Consider the following 18,488-nt stretch of genomic DNA (forward strand, 5'->3'; position numbering starts at 1 on the left):
CAAGGTTTTCTTAGTGGGTTTGTGGATACCAGGAGCTTAATGGGTGGGGGTGAGCATGTGCTCTGGAGACTATGGATCAGCTCCAAAGTCTGTTGAAGTCAATGGCAGCTTTTGGATTAGGCCTGTTAGCAGGGCCCCATCAGTTCAGAAGCTTCAGGCAAGTACAGCCCCTATTGAAATGACTCAGACAGACCTGGACAGACAGAGCTGTGGAACTGGATAGTTAAGTGCATGAAAATGAAAGGGAACTAGGGCAACAGGTGAAGCCATTTAGAGAAGAGGAGAAAATAATCTCCTTACAAAACACTGACCAGGGAAAGATCTGGAACAGGACTGTGACAATGCTAGGCATGGGCAATCAGAAGGTACCTTCTGGCAGTGTTGGGAGGAAAACAGGTAAGGGGAAGGGCTGTGTAGTTGAGCAAAGAGAGCTAGCAAGGGCAGAGAAAGAAAACTAAATACAAATGTCCTCCAGTAGCTCTACAAGGAACATAAAGAGTTTCAGCATATGAGCTTCCCACACAATTAATGGCTCCTGAAATGGGATGCCTTGTTTCACCCACTCCCAGGTGAAGCAGGCTTAAGAATACCCCCCACCCTTTGCTTGTGCACTGGTAACAAAGGGGTTAAGTACCCCCCCTCCCCCCCCCCCGCAGCCAGGCAGGAGTTGGCGCAGAGTCCTTCCCTATCCCTTTAATCGTATCTGATACAGATGCAAGGCTTGCTGTGGGGGGGCAGGGGGTGGAAGCAGGCGTGGAACAAAGAGGCTATTTAAAAAAAAAGGGATGAGAAAACGACCCCCGCGCTCCATCGCGGACGCCAAAAGGATCACACAAAGGCACCATTTCAGGACTGAAATTTCACCGCGCCAACGTGATTAAAGGATTCCATGGGGGGTGGGGGAAGAGGGCCGAAGGCCATCACTCTGTGGATTAACCTTTTCTTGGCAAGGGTGGCATGGACAGAAAAGGCATGCACACCTTGGAGCCCACACTCTTCCCATGCCAGCTTGCAGCTGTGTCCCTCTTCAGCTATCAGTTGGCCAAGAGAGATTTCGTGTTTATAACTGGTCTCAGAATCCATCCGTCTCTCTGTTTCATACCCGTACACAAAGAGGAGGAGGTAGGCTGGTGCCTGTATTGAGTCTAAGTGCATATAGAAGTAATATGGGCAACATGCACTGTAGGGATGCATGATGATTTTACAGGTAGGTAGATATTAACCCACTATGGAAGATGGGCACGTTAGACCGTGTACACAGACAGAATGAAGGGGGCACACATACACACAGAATGAAGGTGGTTCAGTTTATCTGGCTCTAAAAATCACAGGGTCTGCAATACTAGCCCAGACGAAAAATTGTCCCTCATTTGAAGGATAAGCAGACGGTAGCCAAGGGCAGCCTGTGTAACCTCATAACCTCAAAGGTCCTTCTTTAATAACGCATTTGTTGCTGGAATCAGGCCCTAGCCACTTTACCACTGAGGAATTTTCTACCCCCAGAGCAAGGGCTCTTAAACGTATAAAGGTTGGGGCGGGGGGCAATCTACAGGCAGCAGCAATAATCCTGGCCTACAGGGAGGCTGGCACATACATACAGTTTCTCTTGGAGAGGCAGTGAAGGCCACCACTACATCCCCCCACCCCAAGCATGATCCCATGAGAAGTCAGTAAGTCTCAGCAGCAAGTCACTTAACTCAGTAAGCATCATGAAATTGTAAGCAGTCAAGTGTTCAAACCTATTCAATACATTATGCACTCCCTTCTTGTTCCTGTAGGGACTCATGGTGATGCTTTAGGTCAGGGCAAGCATGGTAGGGCTATGGCTTGGGCATCAAAAGGAGTGCATGGGCAGGGACGGCTGTATACAGCGTAAAAGCATAGAGTACACCTATAGCTGCAGAGCAGGTTCTCAGTCGGTGGGGACTCAGGCCGGCGACTGCACTTCCTGCTGGGGCAGTGCCACTGAAAGGGGATCCCAGTGATTGATAAGAAGTGGGGGGCAGGAACAGAGAAACAATAGTAGATTTGATGAGAGCTGCTCTACGATACTCCTGAGAAGCCCCCAGAGCCAGCCCTGATCAGAGAGGAAATTGGGGGTTTCCACAGCAACCTGCTTCAGGGCACAAAGGCCTGTCTGTCTCCTGGAAGGCAACAGAGGTGTCTCCTCGACTCCAACCCCTGGCTGCTGTGAAAGGAGGTGTGGGCAGAGAGCTCTTAATTGCTTCAGAGGATTCCTAGAAGCCAAGTGACTGCAGAAGAATTTTTACATAGCAAAGGTTTAATATGACCAGCAGCCACTAAGTGGGCAGAAAGAGTAGTCCAGTCCATCTCTGCAGCAGAGTATAGGCAGAGCTTCTCCGAGGAAAGCATGAATAGAATGACACCTCACCTTGCTCATGGCATCTACCAGCAAGCTAAAAGGCAGTACACCTCTCAAGAGAAAGGCCAGAGCAGATTGCGGCAGAAAGAAGTTACAGGTCTAACTTGATGGGAAGGATGCAGCTCTCTCCTCCTGTCACAAGAAGCTGAGCTACAGGGGAAAAAACCCATGGTCAGTTTAAACATGGGGTTTTAAGACTTTATTTACACAAGTATAAACAAAAATAAAAACATCCATAGGAGAAGGAAGAACCAGGAAGCATTGACAGGAGGCAGGTCAGTCTGTGATAATTAGCTCATCCACACCCCAGTCTTCATAGCTTCCATCTGGCAGGTACCTCCGGATGATAATGGGGATCTTCCGAGCTCTGAAGAGAGGATAGAAAGGAAAATAGTAATGCCAGAACCTTGGTTGCATCTCCTCAGCAAGATGTGGGAGTCCAGTTGTGCCACACCAGTGACAGATGACAACTCACCAGTTTAGTTTAACTAGCAGATCTCTGAATTAATAAGGCCCCAGCATCTTAACATGATAGGCTCACAATCTACAGGGCACTCAACCCTTCCCCAGATATTGCATTCTAGCTGGTAACCCAATTTAGAAGAACACAGGTGTAAAAACACATGCCCTGAATGAACACAGAGGCTGTATTCCCAGCTGTAGTCAGACAGCACAACCTGTAGCCTCAAAAGCTAATGAAGATTAATTCCAGCTGCTGGAGTGTAGAAGGAAGAGAGGACTGTTACTTTAAGGTGCTGTCATGTTCACTGCCAAAATCTGCAACACCTACTTGAGTTCTTTCATTGCAATCAGCAAGGGGTCTGTCTCTCCTTCCAGTTCCACCATCACTGGGGCGCACATCCTGAAGAAAAGAAATATGCTTAGTCACAAGGAGGACAAAGGCAAAAACAGAGAGGTGAAGCATGAGGAGGTACTTATTTCATAAACAAGCTTATCACTCAGGGACAAACCAGCAAATTGGGCAAGGAGTGGGATCATAGCAATTCTCATCTGTGAGGTCTCTGCTAAGGTAGGATGGAGGGATTAAGGCTCCACAGGGATTTTTCACATCCCCCTATCACTGACCCTCTTCCATGTAGGAACAAGGGCAATCTCTGTCAGGAGGCCAGTGGTTAAAAGGCAGCTTGGTGTTTAATGTTTCTCTTAGGCCTTCCCATCAGTTTTGTTCATCCTTGCAGGGGTCACTTCCAGGCATAACTTAGTAAGGGGAACAAAGAGTGACTCTAAAATGAATCTATTACCAGAGAAGGGCATCATTACCAGAGAAGGGCACCCCCGCAAAGGATTCTAAGGTCGGCCTATCACCTGCACCCCAACCAAATTGTTTTGCTGGCCTGCTCAATACCCTACAGACTTTCGCTTGGCAGAAGCCAGAGTTAATTCTATTATGAACCAGGGCTATGTAGGGCTATAGAGCCCAAGTCTCCAGCACAGATTATCAGTTCCTGAACACTGGGTATGATCTTGGAAGATCAGTCTTGGTAGCTCTGTGTACTGATCCAGAGAATGCATTTGCTAGCTAGACTTGCTACAAGGCTTTACTTAAAGTCATTAGCCTGGGTTAAAACATTCTATGGCAGTGATTATAAACCATGGTGCCATGGCATCCTGGTGTGCCTTGAAATCTTTTCAAGGATGCCATGGAGTGCCACACAATGTTAACACCATTAGGTTTGCAAATGTGACTTACAAGATAAACCCAAATATTTCAAATGGAAATCCACAATCGTGGTCTTCTGAGTTCTCTGCAATGGAAAAAATGGTTCTACTATTCTTCTGTACTCAAAGAGTGAAAACTAAGAGTTGGCATTTTCCAAAGGCTGCCTTGAACCTAAGGAGATTGTGAGAACCACTGCTACAGAAGAAGTAACTGTTTCTGCCAGGCAGCTGGGAGCAGGTGTCAAAGCTGAGGATTATCAGTTGCATTCCCCCCAAATAAAAAACAGAAGTAGCTCATACTATATGCAGATTTGGCCACTGGGAGCTGCTGTTGGTCTACATTTAGTATCCAAAGCTGACTATGTAGGCAATGTAGCAGCAAACCAGTCTGTTTTGGATCCAGAGCCCTGGAATGGGCTCACTTTAGCACTCAGAATTTTTTTGGCCTTCCAGCCTGTTAAGTTAAAAGAACATGCATGGAACAGTTCTGCAAGGCAATGACTCGGTGAAGAACGGCTTTGCAAAGTGAAGGAAAGATGTGATTGCCACCTACAGTTACCTGGGACAATTCTCAATTGGCGGCCTGCGGATGCTCTGTGGGTGGGGCTGCAAGGGTAAAGACCGACATCCACAAACATTTCTGCAGCACTAGGAAAGCACCGTGTGCTTGCCAAAACACTGCTCTGTCCACACTGCCTTCCAAGCAGGAAGCAGTACAGCTGCTTTTTTTGGCGATTTGGGTGGGAGCACACAGGTAAGGGCTAACTAGTCCAGGCACAGGCCCTTGCTAGCATGGCCATCCCATTTCTGGTTCAGGAGGTGGTAGCTTGGGCAACTCTGCATGGCACTGCCTTGTGGCTATTTACTACCATACTAAGACATCAAAATTACTCCATTTCTGCTTCCAGCAACTGCTGCTTCTGGAGGTTGTACAGGCCCCTTTGCGGGTGCTGAGGTGGTCTGCCAGATGTAAAAACTTAGGAACCTCTCAGAGGGGATAGGAATTACTGTAGGAGACTGGGGGCAGGGATAGATACAACCAGGATAAAACTAAGATGAGAGATGATTACACTAAGAGATTTTATATATAAACTTTCGTCAATTTTACACACACACACTTTTCTACAGCTGAGTCTCTTAAGTATGCAAGACTTGCTGTGCCAATTAAAACTAATATGAACAAATCCTGGGAAAGGCAGAGAATAATCTAGCTCTGGCAGCGATTAGGACAGTATACAAGCAACTTCTAGACTGTGGCAGCCCCTCAAAGTCAACCAAACTGAGTATCTTTGTTATATACACACAGTCAGTAAAAGCTTCTGACCAACCAAAAATAAATCGCAATCTAAAAGATTCAGTGCTTCTTTCACAAGCCTGCCATAGCTACTTATGACATTCTGGAATTTTCTGTGAGGCCTTGGCTTTTGTGTACAACTTTGAACCTCTCAGCAAGAAAGGAAGGGGCCAACAGCAGAACACGATCTCCCACCTACCTGTTTTTAGTGGCAGGAGCTGACAACTGATGAGAAACTTACCACTACAGAAACCAGTTAGCAAAATATAAAGTATAAGGTGACATAGGGAACGGCACTCTCTTGGGTACAGTGATCTGGGACAGCTTTGGAGACTTGACAAAGGGCTCAGGCTTTCTACTTGTGAGCCCACATCCTCTACTGGTGGTATGGGTAAGGAGTTTGGAGCTCTTGAAGATTGCGAGTACCAAAACAGAAGCTTAATCAGGGAAGGGCATAGGCGCAAGTACACTTACGCTATCTGAAGAGCACGGGTGCCCAGCACTCTGGCTCGCTCATATTTGGTCATGTAGGGTGTAGTAATCCGCTTTTGATTGGCCTGCTGGCGTTCTCCAGATGGGAGGATTTCTACATTCTCTTGACCCTCCTGAAAAAGAGAATAGCAAAAACCTACTCTAGGCATATTTAGAGAACCCTGTGCTTTAAGTATGCTGCAGACAGATTTGGAGGCCATGACAAAAGAAAGATTTAAAGCCCATAGAGAAGTGGTTCTCAAACTTTCTAACACAAGGACTCAGGCACCTCTCAGAAAAAGACAGCTCTTCGTTTTCATTCATTTTCTAACTAGAGAAAAACAACAGGGCCAGCCTTCTGGTGCAAAAGAACTCAGAAAGCACACATAAGGGCAGAATGCTTTTAACATTGTGGATTCCTATTGGAAATCTCTGGGTTGATCCTGTGAATCATTATTTATACACCTAAGAGCATAAGAACTGCCATTTGCTCATTCAGACCATAGGTTCACCTTGCCCAGCACCCTGTCACACAGGGCCAGAATGGATGCTGAAAGGGAAAATGAACAAGGTATGACCAGGGTTTTTTGTCCCCTATTGTTCTTCTCACGCTTGCAGCTTCTAGTATTTAGTATCTAAGAAGTTCTGATTTAGAGTCTGTGTCCCTCCCGCCCATGCTCAATAGCTACTGATGCCCCTTTCCTCCCATGTGTCCAATCCCTTTTTGAATGCAATAAAATCGCCAGCTTCCATAACATCTGGTGGCAAGGAGCTCGACTTTAAGCACTGAGTGAAAAAAGCTATCTTGTTTGTCTTAAACTTACTACCTACTAGTTTCATTTTTTGACACTTCGTTGTGTTGAGAGTAGATAACAAAACCCTTGTTACTTTCTCTTTGCCATGCAGTATTTTGAAAACCCTTCTCATGTTCCCCCTCAAGCATCTTTTTGTCTAAACTGAATAGTTCTACCCTCTTTAGTCTCTCCTCATATGGAAGCCCTTCCATACCATTAATCATCCTTGCTGCCCTTCTCTAGACCCTCTCTAATTCCTCTACATCCTTTTTGAGGTGTGGGGACCAGAACTGAGGACATTATTCAAGGTGTGGATACACCATGGATTTATAAAGGGGCATGATACTTTTTGTTTTGTTTCCTATTCCTCTCTTCATACCCCTAACATTTTGTCTGTTTACTGACAGCTGCTGAGTACCAAGCTAATGTTGTTAGCAAATTGTTGCCAAACCTTCCCACATCTCTCGTGTAGTAACAGCTTAGGTAGATTCCTCTTAACCATCTACATGGGGTTGCCCAGCTGCAAAAATACCCTTACCTCCACCTGCCATTTAGTTGCCCTGTCACCCAATCATGCCAGATCCTTCTGTAGCACCTCACTACCCGCCTTGGTCTTTAGTCTCTTGGAAGCTAACCCTGGGTGGCAGGGTGCTAGAAGTCAAACTAAGAAGGGTTATCAAGAATGAAAGTATAAAAGGTAAGTTCAAGTCCAAACAGCCAATTTTCAGGATGGGAAAAAGCAAACAGCGGTGTCCCCCAGGGGTCCACACTAGGACTAGGGCTGTTTTGCCTCTTCCTGAAGGATCCAGACAGGAGTGGGGTGGGGTAGTAGTGGGGTGGCCAAATTGGCAGATAACATAGAATTACACAGAGTGGTAGAGTTAGATCAGCTATAGTATAAGGGAATTCAGGCTTAATCACACGTGTGTCTGAATTTTTTTTCCTGCTTGTCACCTATTTACCTTAGAAAGACAGAGGCTATTTTTACCCTCCTTCCACTGATCAGCTTCCTGCTTGTGGCAGTCTTTTGATTTAGAGTCAGCTTCATTCTTTGCCCCTCTAATCTCAAAGTTGTTTGGATCTTTGTCTCGAGTCCATCACCTCAGAGGTAAACCACTCATTGTGCCATCCAGGTCCTTCATGACCTATCTTCTTTCTACCTATAGCTTTTCATTCACTGCTGGGAAGTTGACTCCCCTCTCCCACCAGCCTGTAATGCCAGTTGTCCTTTCCCACTTGTTACCTTATCAAAAGGGATACTCTCTCTCCTGTTGCCCCTCCTTTTAGGAAGGAACTGTAAATATCTGCAAAGCCATCATCTACATGTTCTCCTCCAAATCCTCTTTCATAGAATCAGAGAGAAGCAGGGGTGGAATGGACCTTCAGAGGCCATCTAGTCCAACTCCTTGCCTGAGACAGCATCATCCCTCTCCAAACCACCCTACTCAATTCATAAACTAAACTCCGCAGATGAATATTGTCAAACTGCGCACAAGACAACACCATAACCTGCCACAGGTAAAGCAGGGGAACCGGGCAGCCAACCTCCTGCTTCTGTAAAATTATGTTAATATATGCTTGAGAGAGGCCGCTCCCCCAGCTACATAGGAAGGCAAACCTCCCTAGTCCATCCCAATCTGACCATGAGATAAAATTCCTTTCTAACCCCCATAGGCCTGTAAGCTGCCTTGGCAGAACTGATGCCATTTTTTTGAATGGGCACACAAACAATGTAAACGATTACTGCAAGCAAAACAAAATACAGCTAGCTGCAGTAAGGTAGAACACGACAGAACAGAGAAGCAAAACGAGCCGAAAGATGGGTCAGCAGCTGAGAAGTGAGTTGAAAAGAAAAGGATGAGGGTAACAGATTGGTGAGGAAATAACCACTGTCAAAGGTAAGTAGTGAGGAGCAGGGGTGGGCAAAATGCGGTCCACGGGCCAGATGCGACCCAACAGGCCACTCTATCTGGCCTGTGGGGCCCCTAAAAATTTAGAAAATGAGTATTTATCTGCCCCTGAGCTGCCTGTCATGCGACCCTCGATGGCTTGCCAAAACTCAGTAAGCGGCCCTCTGCCCAAAATAACTGCCTGCCCCTCATCTAGAGCATGGCCATCAGAGGATGTACAGAAAAGAGCTGTAAACAGGTATAAAAGCCTAAGGAAAGAACTGCCACAGAATCATGAGAAAACCGTGCTGGAAGGGACCTCCTGAGCTAGGGAAAACCTTGCCCCGGGGCCGTGATGACGCCTGAACAACCATCATGGAGTCCTGCTGGGCAGGCCTGCGTAAGAACGACTGTACAGCCCGTCTGGGGTATCCTCGACTGGCGACATGGCACATTACGGTGCGTGACCACCCCTGCATCCAAATGAAGCACAACGACCCCCAACCCGGCCACTGGCCTGAACCCAGGCGGTGGGGCTGGACCCCCGGGTGGGACAAGGGCACAGCGGGGGGCTGCGCGGAGGCAACACGAAGGTTTCAAAGATCCAAGTCAAGGAAGCCAGGGCTGGGGCTAGTCCTGCCCAGCCCTCACTCTCAAGGATCCTACCCCATGACGTCATAATTCCGTCACGAGCCCTTGGGGCGAGGGGGCCCCGCGAGCGCCATAACACTGCCGGCGCAGGATTCTACGCCATGACGCCACCGCCCCGACGTCACGCACCTCCTCCGCGTTCTCCAAGTCATCGAGCCCCTCGTCCTCCTCCCCGTCGTCGAAGTCGTCGCCGTCGAAGCTGCGGAGACAGAGGCCGGGGCCGTGAGCGCCGCCCTCCCTCCGGCTGCCCCGCCTCGGGGCCCCCACACTCCCGCCCCCCACTCACTTGTCCTCGTTATCAGACATCCCGGCAGCGGCGGCGGCGCACGCACGGGCAGCTCTCGCGATAGCGGCCCCGACTCCCGCCGCGCGGCCATTTCCGGCGGCCGGCTGACGTCAGGGAAGTGCGCCTCGGAGGCGGCACTGGAAGGGGAGGGCGGGGCTGGTTTCCAGGGTGACGGCTGCCGCCGGAGCGGGGTCTTCCGGGGTGAGTCCGGCCGCGGGGACTTGCTCCTGGCCCCGGGTGCGGGGGTGCTCCTCAGCTGCGGGGTGTTGCTTTTATCAAACCAAACAGCTCTTACCATATTTCTCACATATAACGTACACACCAATTTCCAGCAGCGGATTTTTTGTTTGTTTGGGGTTTTGTTTTTTTGGGGGGGGGTTATGCGACAAAATCTGGTACTATCGTGTTTCGTCAGGCGGCTCGATGGAAGGAGAAGGGTGGTTGTCCTTTAGCAAGTGGTGGAAGTTGCACAGTGCTAAGGGTTTGCAGGCTGGGCCAGCAGACTTAAGCTTAGATGGTCAGGACAGATGGCAAACCCATAACTGCTCAGGGGTGGAAGGGCCGTGGATCTGCTGCATTCAGATCTCCCATGTAGGAGCGGGGGAGAGCCCGTGCGTGTATCTGAGCAGGGCTTCGTAGGCACTCCAGATGTTTACAGCCGTTTGCAGTTGAACGCATTGTATGCTTGTCACCATCACCGAGGGGACAGTAAAAGAGAGGATGGGGACTCCCAGCTGTTAAAGAACTAGGGTAATTCAGGCTAGGGGCAGACATTCAACAAGCCTGAGCTTGAACTGATTCAGTCTTTGCAGGTTAGGCTAACCTGGCTAGGCTGAACTGGTTTGTAAGAAGTGTACAGATGTTAACTCTGGACTGAGGAAATTCAGACGTGTGCCTGCAGTAGCTCGGGCTAGAAGCCAGGGGGGAGTGGTGCTAGAGCAGCTCTTCCTTCCCTTCCACTCTGCCGAGCTGAGGAGGGCGTGGCCAGGTCCTGGCAGGCTGAGTATGACTGGGGAGAGGTTTAAACCCCCACCCTGGCCTTCAGGGATCCCAGCTGGGGTCTGCCTGGCTTTTCCCCCCTGCTTTGGGCTCAGCATGGCTCAGGACCCCCAGAGTCCCCCTCCCAGCCAGGGGGCGATCCCACTGCGCCTTCCCAGCCGCTGGGGCTGGGATCTCGCTTGCGGCAGTACAGGAGCAAAAGCCAAATTGGGGGGAAGGGAGGGGAGCAAAACGGCCCCAAGCCCAAATGGGGACATGCACAGAGGGATCACCACCCCTCCACCCAGCTTACTGACCAGTGGTGGACCCAGCAGGGAGTTGCACAGCATTTACTTACACAGCAGGGAGTTACACAGTGTTTATCAGCCCATCAGGAAAACAAAAGCCTCTCATTAGTTCAAGCTCTTCATTTAGCTCCAGAAGCCCTAAGTGGACACTCCTGTCTGCCTTATACAGACACCTCTCAACATTAGCTAGCATACCATATGTTGGCTACAGTCCATGCTGTGGCAGAGGAAGCAGGGAATCCTTGCTTGATTGATCAGGGACTGGGGGGGAGGGCAGGAGGAAGCCAGGCAGATGCTGCTGTGTCTGCAGTCTCTACTGGAGCTCCAGCCAGGGAGCAGAGGGGAGGGGCCAGCCCTGCCAGGGAGCAGAGAGCAGACAGCCCTGCCCATGGCTGCAAAGCTTCTGGGGTACTGGGGGAGTCTTGTTTAACTTATACCAGCAAGGGGTCTAGGACAGACATTGCATAAACTTGTTTGACCCAAATCAGTTAAAAGTCTGATACTACATTCAACCAGCTTTATCTCAAGCTGGTTTCAGCCATTTTCAAATGGGTTTATGTGCACTGAGCATTTGTTCTCTTACAGGTTTAAACCAGTTTCTGGTCACTTAAACCAGTTTATGTATAATGTCTGTCCCTAGCCCAAAAGTCAAGATTTCAAGGCATTATATTTAATTAAATATAAAGGCTAATGCAGAGGGACTGATGACTGTATGTTACAGGGGGGCTCAATGTTCAGCCCATGGCTTTCCATGGGTTGGGAAATTTGGCTAAATTCCCAAACCCCAAGCCCTACATAGCTCATTGGAGCTGGGATGCATGCTCTCCCCCCAACAGGTCTAGACTTTGCCCCTTCCTGCCCACATCTGGATTGGAGCTGCCACCCACCACCCTCTGCACACTTGCATGGAGCCTGCAGTGCCCACCATGGGTGCCATATAGGGACTGTTGGCCAGATTCAGCCCATGGACAAAAGAGGCACTGTCCATCTGGCCTACTGAGGAACAAGACTGAGCATCACTGATATATTAGGATCCTGGAATGACTTAGGATTGTTGAGTTAAACTGCTAGCAGTTGAAGATGATTTACTATTTCTCTGCCTTCGCTGTCATTTTCAGGGTTTCACAATGTCATCTCAGCAGGGAAGAAGAGTAGATGTGCGAAAAGGAACAGGGGTCTGGCATTCTCCTGGAACTGCTCCTTACACCCAAGAAACACAGGAGCTCCTGAAAGGTAATAGGAGGGTGGTATGGAGTTGAGAACACAGGGGAGGCCATAAGTCTTTTGAGACTGCTTTCTTGCTTCCTGTCTTGTTGCATTGTATTTTGTTTAGGTTTTTGTACAACACTCACCGTGGTTGTATGTGGATCTGACTTACTCCATTTGTTGTAGGCATATATGCATTCAGAGAAAAAATCCCTGTCAACCTCAAACATTTCACTACATACACAATACTCTCTCTAGGTATGAGGAGAGAAAATAGACCACTCACGAGAAATGTTATTTATGTTGCTTAATGCACTACTGGAAGACATACAGATGCTACAAGTGGTAAAAGAAACTGCACTGAATAGAGAGAGCTGTACTAGCCCATGCTGCTTAAGCTGCCTTTTCTATACCCACTCACTTATCTTGCTTCCTCTTCCCATTCAAATCAAACCCAGAGACTATTTCTGTTCCATCTTTCTCTTTCGTGATAACACACAAGATGTTTTAACTCCTCCTGACCTAAGTAAAGGCATTGCTGTTTCTCCATAGCTATGCCATTCTGCACCCTTCCCTTTCTTGGTGAATGCAGCCTCTTGCCTCAAGTCCATTGTTTAGTCTGCAAGCTTTTCAGGCCAGGGACAGTCTTCTGTATATGTCCTGTAAAGTGTCTGTCTAATCCAACCATCTTATCTGTCTCTCCGTCTTACATAACGCCTGTCACCAAGGATACTTACGGATGCTGGCACATACTAAGTAATAACCCACTTTTGTAACCCTTCTCCAACAGTTGCCAAAGCGAGCCAAAGCGAAAGGCAAAAGTCTCATTATTGCAGTTAATCAGTTAAAAGATAATGACTGATGGCTTCCTTGATTCTCTCTCTTTCTCACTTCTGTCACTGCAAAGCCTGGTATCATTTACTTCCAAACCTGGGAGAAGTTTTACCTCCACCCGACCTTCTGTGCCATTTTAAAGCTGATTTTTCTTTGGAGACAACTGCCTCTTGGCTTTATAGTGGAAACATAAAAGTTTAAACTGTACCTTATGTGAAGATGCCTTTCTCCAGTGGCCATCATATATGCTTTCCTGAAACTTTTGGAACAGTGTGTGTTAATAGCTCACAACAGAATTCTACAAGCTAATCAGTTGCAATGAAAAAATCATTCCCTTTGCTCTCTGTGTATATTTGCCATTTTTTTTTAATTGTGTTCTGATTTAAAATGGTAGATGGAAATCAGGAGGAGCCTCTAATTTTTACAATCAAGGCACTTTCATTAGGGGCATAAATCTGGATTAGAAATTAGTTGGATTAAATATGGATTAGTTGTTTAAGGTGGGCAGATAATTCCACAGGCCAGAGGTGTTGTGTACTGGTTGGGCCTTTACTGATGGTTCTTGTCTTTCAGTGATGATGCAGGAATGCAGACTTACTAATTTCCAGAAACGCCACCTTATGGACTGCATAAAACGTGAGTGATGTCTGTCTTCCTTGTGCACACCCACACCTACACACTCTATCTTATGCAGGTTTCTTAATAACATGTTCCTAATCCTTTTAGCCATGTTTCAGCTGCTGTGGTGAAGAGTTTAGAGTAGTGGAGAATTCGGTGAATAATTCACCTCTGGTGAGATACATAGATCCTTGTCTTTCCAGAAAGCATTTATCTGTAAATGGAAAAAGAGGCACGAAACCCACTGGCAAGAAATGGCAGTGGAGAAATGTCTTTCTTTTCCACATTAGGCACAGCTCAGGTATTTCCATCTCCATCTTATACAGAGACAGTGAAATCAGCCCAGGCAATGGGACACAGTTCTGATGCTCCCATAGATCACAGCACAACACTAACCCTTGCCTTTCTACAGACCTGGGATTTTTGCCAAAGATGCCTAGAGATGTTATCAAACTGCAGACCCCTCTGTGTCTGACATACTAGTGTCTTTCCTTCTTTCCCCAGGAGGTGATGCTCTGCCCATCCAATGCAACCCAACCTCCAGCAAACAGCCAGAGCTTGCAAAGCCCACTTCTCCACCAAAGCCTTGCCTGCCAGTGAGCTTGCTGGCTAGACCCCATCTCCGACCTGCCAAGGTCTGCCAGGCAGGCAATGCCTACACCCGAGATAAATTCAAACCAAAGGCCACTCGTAAGTGAGCAAGCCCGGCTAAGGGATAAGTCTCTCTGCTAAGTCCCTCCCTTCATCTCACTTTCTTCTTTTTTTTTTTTTTTTTGCTCCTTCATTAGTAGGTGTCCCTCACCTCTTTATCTTATCCCAGTCCTGCCTGCTGGCTGGGAGCCTAAGGTGATTCGTTTGTCGGGGTTTGCTTTCATTTTTGTTAAGGTAGTTTTGCCATACCATGCAGCTTACACATTTGCATCACTAATGCAAGTGTTGCTGGACTTTTTGCTGTGAACACAATATAAATACTGCCAGCACTGTACTGCATGGTAATACTTAAGACACCAACAGAACAGTTAAATGACTGGCCAACAGAAAGGGTGGCTAGCCATTTAAATCATACAAACACTGCCAAAATCCCATTGATTTCAATACTAATGGTACTGCTTAAGCAGAGTGCAGCATGTCTGCCAATTTCTGTGGGGACAGCAAGCTGTCAGCTGCTCACCTCATTAAGTCTTCTTACCTTGTTACCAGGAATACTGTGCCTCTAATAGCAGGCTTGAAATTCATAGGCTGTAGAAATTGCAAGGCTGGTAATGGCACTAGCATCATCTGATTTGGGCTAAAAGGGTTGGCTTTCTACCCCTTCATGTCAGGCAAATTCCTGATTCATACAGACATAGCAGGGTTGGAAGGGACCTCAGGAGGTTACATCTAGTTCACCCGCCCTGCTCCAGGCAGGATCAGCAGTGTCTCTAAACCATCCTACTTGTGTTTTTCTAACCTCTTCCTAAAGCTGCCTGAAGAACCTTTTTGCACAACTAGCGGACACAGTGCCCCAAAATCACCAATACCCTAACTTGTTGGGTAAAGCAGAGGGATGAGGGCACTCTCAGTTGCCGAATAAGGTTGCTTTATGGGGCTTAGACTGATGGTATGGGGATGCACTGCCATATGTATATTTCCCAAGCTATTATTTATATAGAAACTGTATGTGGCTAGGGCTTGCATTCAGTAGGCCCTTGGTGGAGAGACAGCACTGCTGTCTCAGTTCTCTAGTGACTTACATTTTGGGCTTCCACAGGAGACTTGGAGAGGGAAAAGCAAAGGCTCCAGAACATCTTGGCAACTGGGAAGGACAAGGAGGAACACAAACCACAGCAGAAGCCAGTGCAGAAAAAGGAGGAGGAGGAGATACCTGAACCTGACCGGTTTGAAGAATGTACATAAGAAATAGGCTGGGGCACAAGAGTTGGCTCTTGACAAGATGCAGGGGATCAGGATATGTGTCCCTGTAATCTCACCTTTATTGGGGCAGGTGAAACATTGCTTTGGGCCTCCTCTCTGACAGAGAGGATTTGCTACCCCTATCCATCCGTCTCATGGAGACACTGCTTGTACCAGCAAGAGAGGCTTTGGTAGATCTAACTGGCACTGATTCACTGAAATGAAGAAGCTGAGGCCTGTCAGCAGCATGGTGCTATGCTGTGTGTATGCAGCTATTGCCCTTATAAAGGGTGTCACCTGAATGTAGGTAGGAAAAGGGCTCCCAGTGCTGGCAGGTTGCTCTTACCAGGTGTTGCTGTTTTTAGGTGCTGACTACTGATAAAAGCACTTGGTGATTCATAGGAGAAATTTAAGTGAAAAGCCCAGGTATTTTTTTGGTGGTATATCTGCATGCAGACTAGGGCCATTGCCAGCATAGCTGTGTTGGTCAGGTTGTGTTGCTTTCACACTTCTAACCAACAAGCTATCCCAGTAAGACTTAAGTGATGACCAGGGCTTTGGTGAAGCAGTGCTCTGCTTTGCCATGCAGGTTCTTCTAGAGTGGCAGAGTCTTGCCTATGATTTCCCTGGGCACTGAATAAGCTCTACATCCCTCCCGCCAGACCAGTCTACATACAAATTGAGCTTGACATCGTGGGAAGAAAGAGAGAGGAATGGCACTTGTATCTTTAAATGCATGGCCACAGTGATAGGGGCCATGCACCTGTCATTCTAGAGATTGTCTCTACCCTTTCTAGGCTTTTGTTCCAAGAGAGCTGGGAAGGCAGGGGAGGTTGCAGAGTTAACTAATAATGCTGCATTCCCACTCTTGATTCCTGTTTCTGTATTGCTTGCTCTGGTGCTCAGTGGTGAATGAAATTCAAGAGAGGAAGGAGTTCCTGGAGGAGATGGTAGCTCTGGGACAAGACAAGAAGTACCGAGGGATCATCCTCACTGAAATCTCACAGGTACCTTAGGAACCTCTCTGGTGTCTGCAGGAGGAACCTAAATGATACAGAATCTCAGACCCAGGATAGGTATAACATTTCTCCTGGTATATGAAAGTAACAGACAGATGATGCAGACCCATAAATGGCGTAACTGCTACTCTGATGGAGAATCACCTCTGAAAGAACTGGGGAAAACTCTGCAAGTGTATGTTATGCTGATTTAGATTTTGGCTGTTCACATCCATCTGGTGGAGGTAGTTGAAGGAACAAAGACTCTTGAACTGTTCCTGTGCTGCCTAAGTGTCAAGAGTAAGTCACCCACTGTGCACAGGTACTTCTGGATAACTGTATGTCTGTCCGTTCCCAATCTGAGTGCAATTTACATCAGAACAGAACCCTAGTATCTGTACACCAGGTATACGTTCGTCTGTCTAGCACCTAAATGTTAAGATCTGTATCTACTGACCAGAACTGGAGAGAGAACAGAGAACCCACTTTCTTTTTCATAAGATGATGTAGACATTTATTTTTTTAGTGGAGGGTAGCGGGAAGAAGGAGGGTAGAAGCAGCAGCTGAGGTGAGAGAGGCTTTCAAGCACCTTCCTTATTTCAGTATGTAATTTAATAGATCCCTCCAACCTTACATGTGGCAGGAAATAACAGCTCTTGGCATTCTTAATAGCTCAGCTCTTTCCTTGTTCTGTGCAGAAGCTGCGGGAGATGGAGATCATTGACAAGAACAGGAACAAGGAAGCAAGAGAGGCAATGGCTACAAACCTTCCTGTAGGGAGCCAGTCTGATTCCCAGAGCTAGGCTACGAATGCAGAGCATTCCCACCCATTTTTTCCTTGGTCTTCCAGCAACTTCTGGAAGGTCAGAAACTGGCCTGAACCTGTCCATCTATAGCAGATGCTCTGGAAGAAACATCAGTGCCTGCTGCATAGGGCAGGGATGTTATGGACAGCTTAGGAGAAAGACTTTGTAAAGTCTTCTCCACTTACTAGCTTTCTTTCTCCATGGGTGCATTTTGTAGTTAAGCGTTACACGCTTGGGGACCTCAATCGGAGAATCGGTCTTGTCGTATGAAGCCAGAGGAGATGAAGACCAGTGATGTTGCAGTGACCTTGAAACAGAATAAAGCAAGGCCCCCTTCCACCTTCTATATACACCTTAAGGGGGCAGAATACAGCTTTCCTGCAGAACAGGCACCCAGATAGAAAATCTGTACCTTTTCCATAATCCTTGGGGGAAGGAATCTCTGGTTATTTCTGGACATTGATATATTACGTCCACCCGCGTTATCACATTAGCCTGCATTACCACTTCTGTCAGTACAACTCTGGAAACCATGTCAACTGCTGCCACATAGCTGACAAGAACCAACCACGTGGCCTCACATAAATAAACCTTGAATTTGACAGTACCACAGTTCAGTGAGATGTCATGTATATGGGACCTCCTTTCCTCCTCAGCCAATGAAATGTGCAGGCTCAGGTAGGCTGCTATGCTGGGTTGGGAAAGAGGAGATATGCCACTCAGGCTTCACAGCTCAGGAAGGTCTTAGCTCAATGGCCTCTTGTCCTTTCTAAACCATCTTGATGCAGAATAGACATGATCCTGTAGTTGTTGGGGGAGGCAAGATGTTTGTAGAGAATGGCCAGATAAGACCATTGGATCATCTGGTGTGATGCCCAGGATAATAAAAACTCCAAGAATTTCATCCAGCTACTTCTGAATTGAGCCCAGTTTAGGGAGTCCTTTCAATGTGTCTCTGAATCCTCAGGTTCCTCCCTTCCTTTGCTTCAGGCACTCAGCCTGCCTATACACATGCTTGGGGGTAGTAGGCTGGGGCCATTTTAACTAGAGCAGTTCCTGGACAGCAGCTAATCAAAACGGCTCATCATCACATCTGTTAAGCCGCTGCATGTTTCAGAACTGCTGTGGGATGCTTTATCTAAGGCTCACTCGATGAGGTATAGATAAAGTGTCCCTGCAGCCATTTTGAAATGTGCAGGGGCTTAATACATGTGAGAGTGAGGTGATGCTGGAGTTTTCCAATTAGAATGTGGAACAGACTAGATTAATTGAGTCTGCTCCAACAGCTTCCAATTAGAACATGAATGAGCATGTCTATAGGCAACGTCAGCTACTTGTCTGTCCTTCTGCGAACCTCCATAAGAGGGCAGCCTGAAAGGCGGGGCTCAGACCTGAAACC

The 18,488-nt window shown here is 47.5% G+C and overlaps 2 protein-coding genes across 2 annotated transcripts; one reads left to right on the forward strand and one right to left on the reverse strand.

Annotated features, from left to right (window-relative positions):
* Positions 1-2,567: 2,567 nt before the first annotated feature.
* Positions 2,568-9,521, reverse strand: POLR2F (RNA polymerase II, I and III subunit F). Its single transcript, XM_090043057.1, has 5 exons — positions 9,449-9,521; positions 9,292-9,361; positions 5,832-5,962; positions 3,174-3,245; positions 2,568-2,750 (listed from the first exon to the last, which is right to left on the reverse strand). Exons 1-5 carry the CDS (start codon positions 9,466-9,468, stop codon positions 2,660-2,662), a joined length of 384 nt encoding a protein of 127 aa, XP_089899183.1. The 5' UTR covers positions 9,469-9,521; the 3' UTR covers positions 2,568-2,659.
* Positions 9,522-9,526: 5 nt separating this feature from the next.
* C4H22orf23 (chromosome 4 C22orf23 homolog) lies at positions 9,527-18,406 on the forward strand. The gene is made up of 7 exons (XM_090043056.1): positions 9,527-9,649; positions 11,853-11,967; positions 13,348-13,410; positions 13,897-14,082; positions 15,143-15,280; positions 16,192-16,292; positions 16,982-18,406. Exons 2-7 carry the CDS (start codon positions 11,862-11,864, stop codon positions 17,084-17,086), a joined length of 699 nt encoding a protein of 232 aa, XP_089899182.1. The 5' UTR covers positions 9,527-9,649; positions 11,853-11,861; the 3' UTR covers positions 17,087-18,406.
* Positions 18,407-18,488: the final 82 nt, after the last annotated feature.

The sequence above is a fragment of the Crocodylus siamensis genome, chromosome 4 (assembly GCF_052110815.1).
Source record: "Crocodylus siamensis isolate JL-2025a chromosome 4, ASM5211081v1, whole genome shotgun sequence".
NCBI classification, from domain to species: domain Eukaryota; kingdom Metazoa; phylum Chordata; order Crocodylia; family Crocodylidae; genus Crocodylus; species Crocodylus siamensis.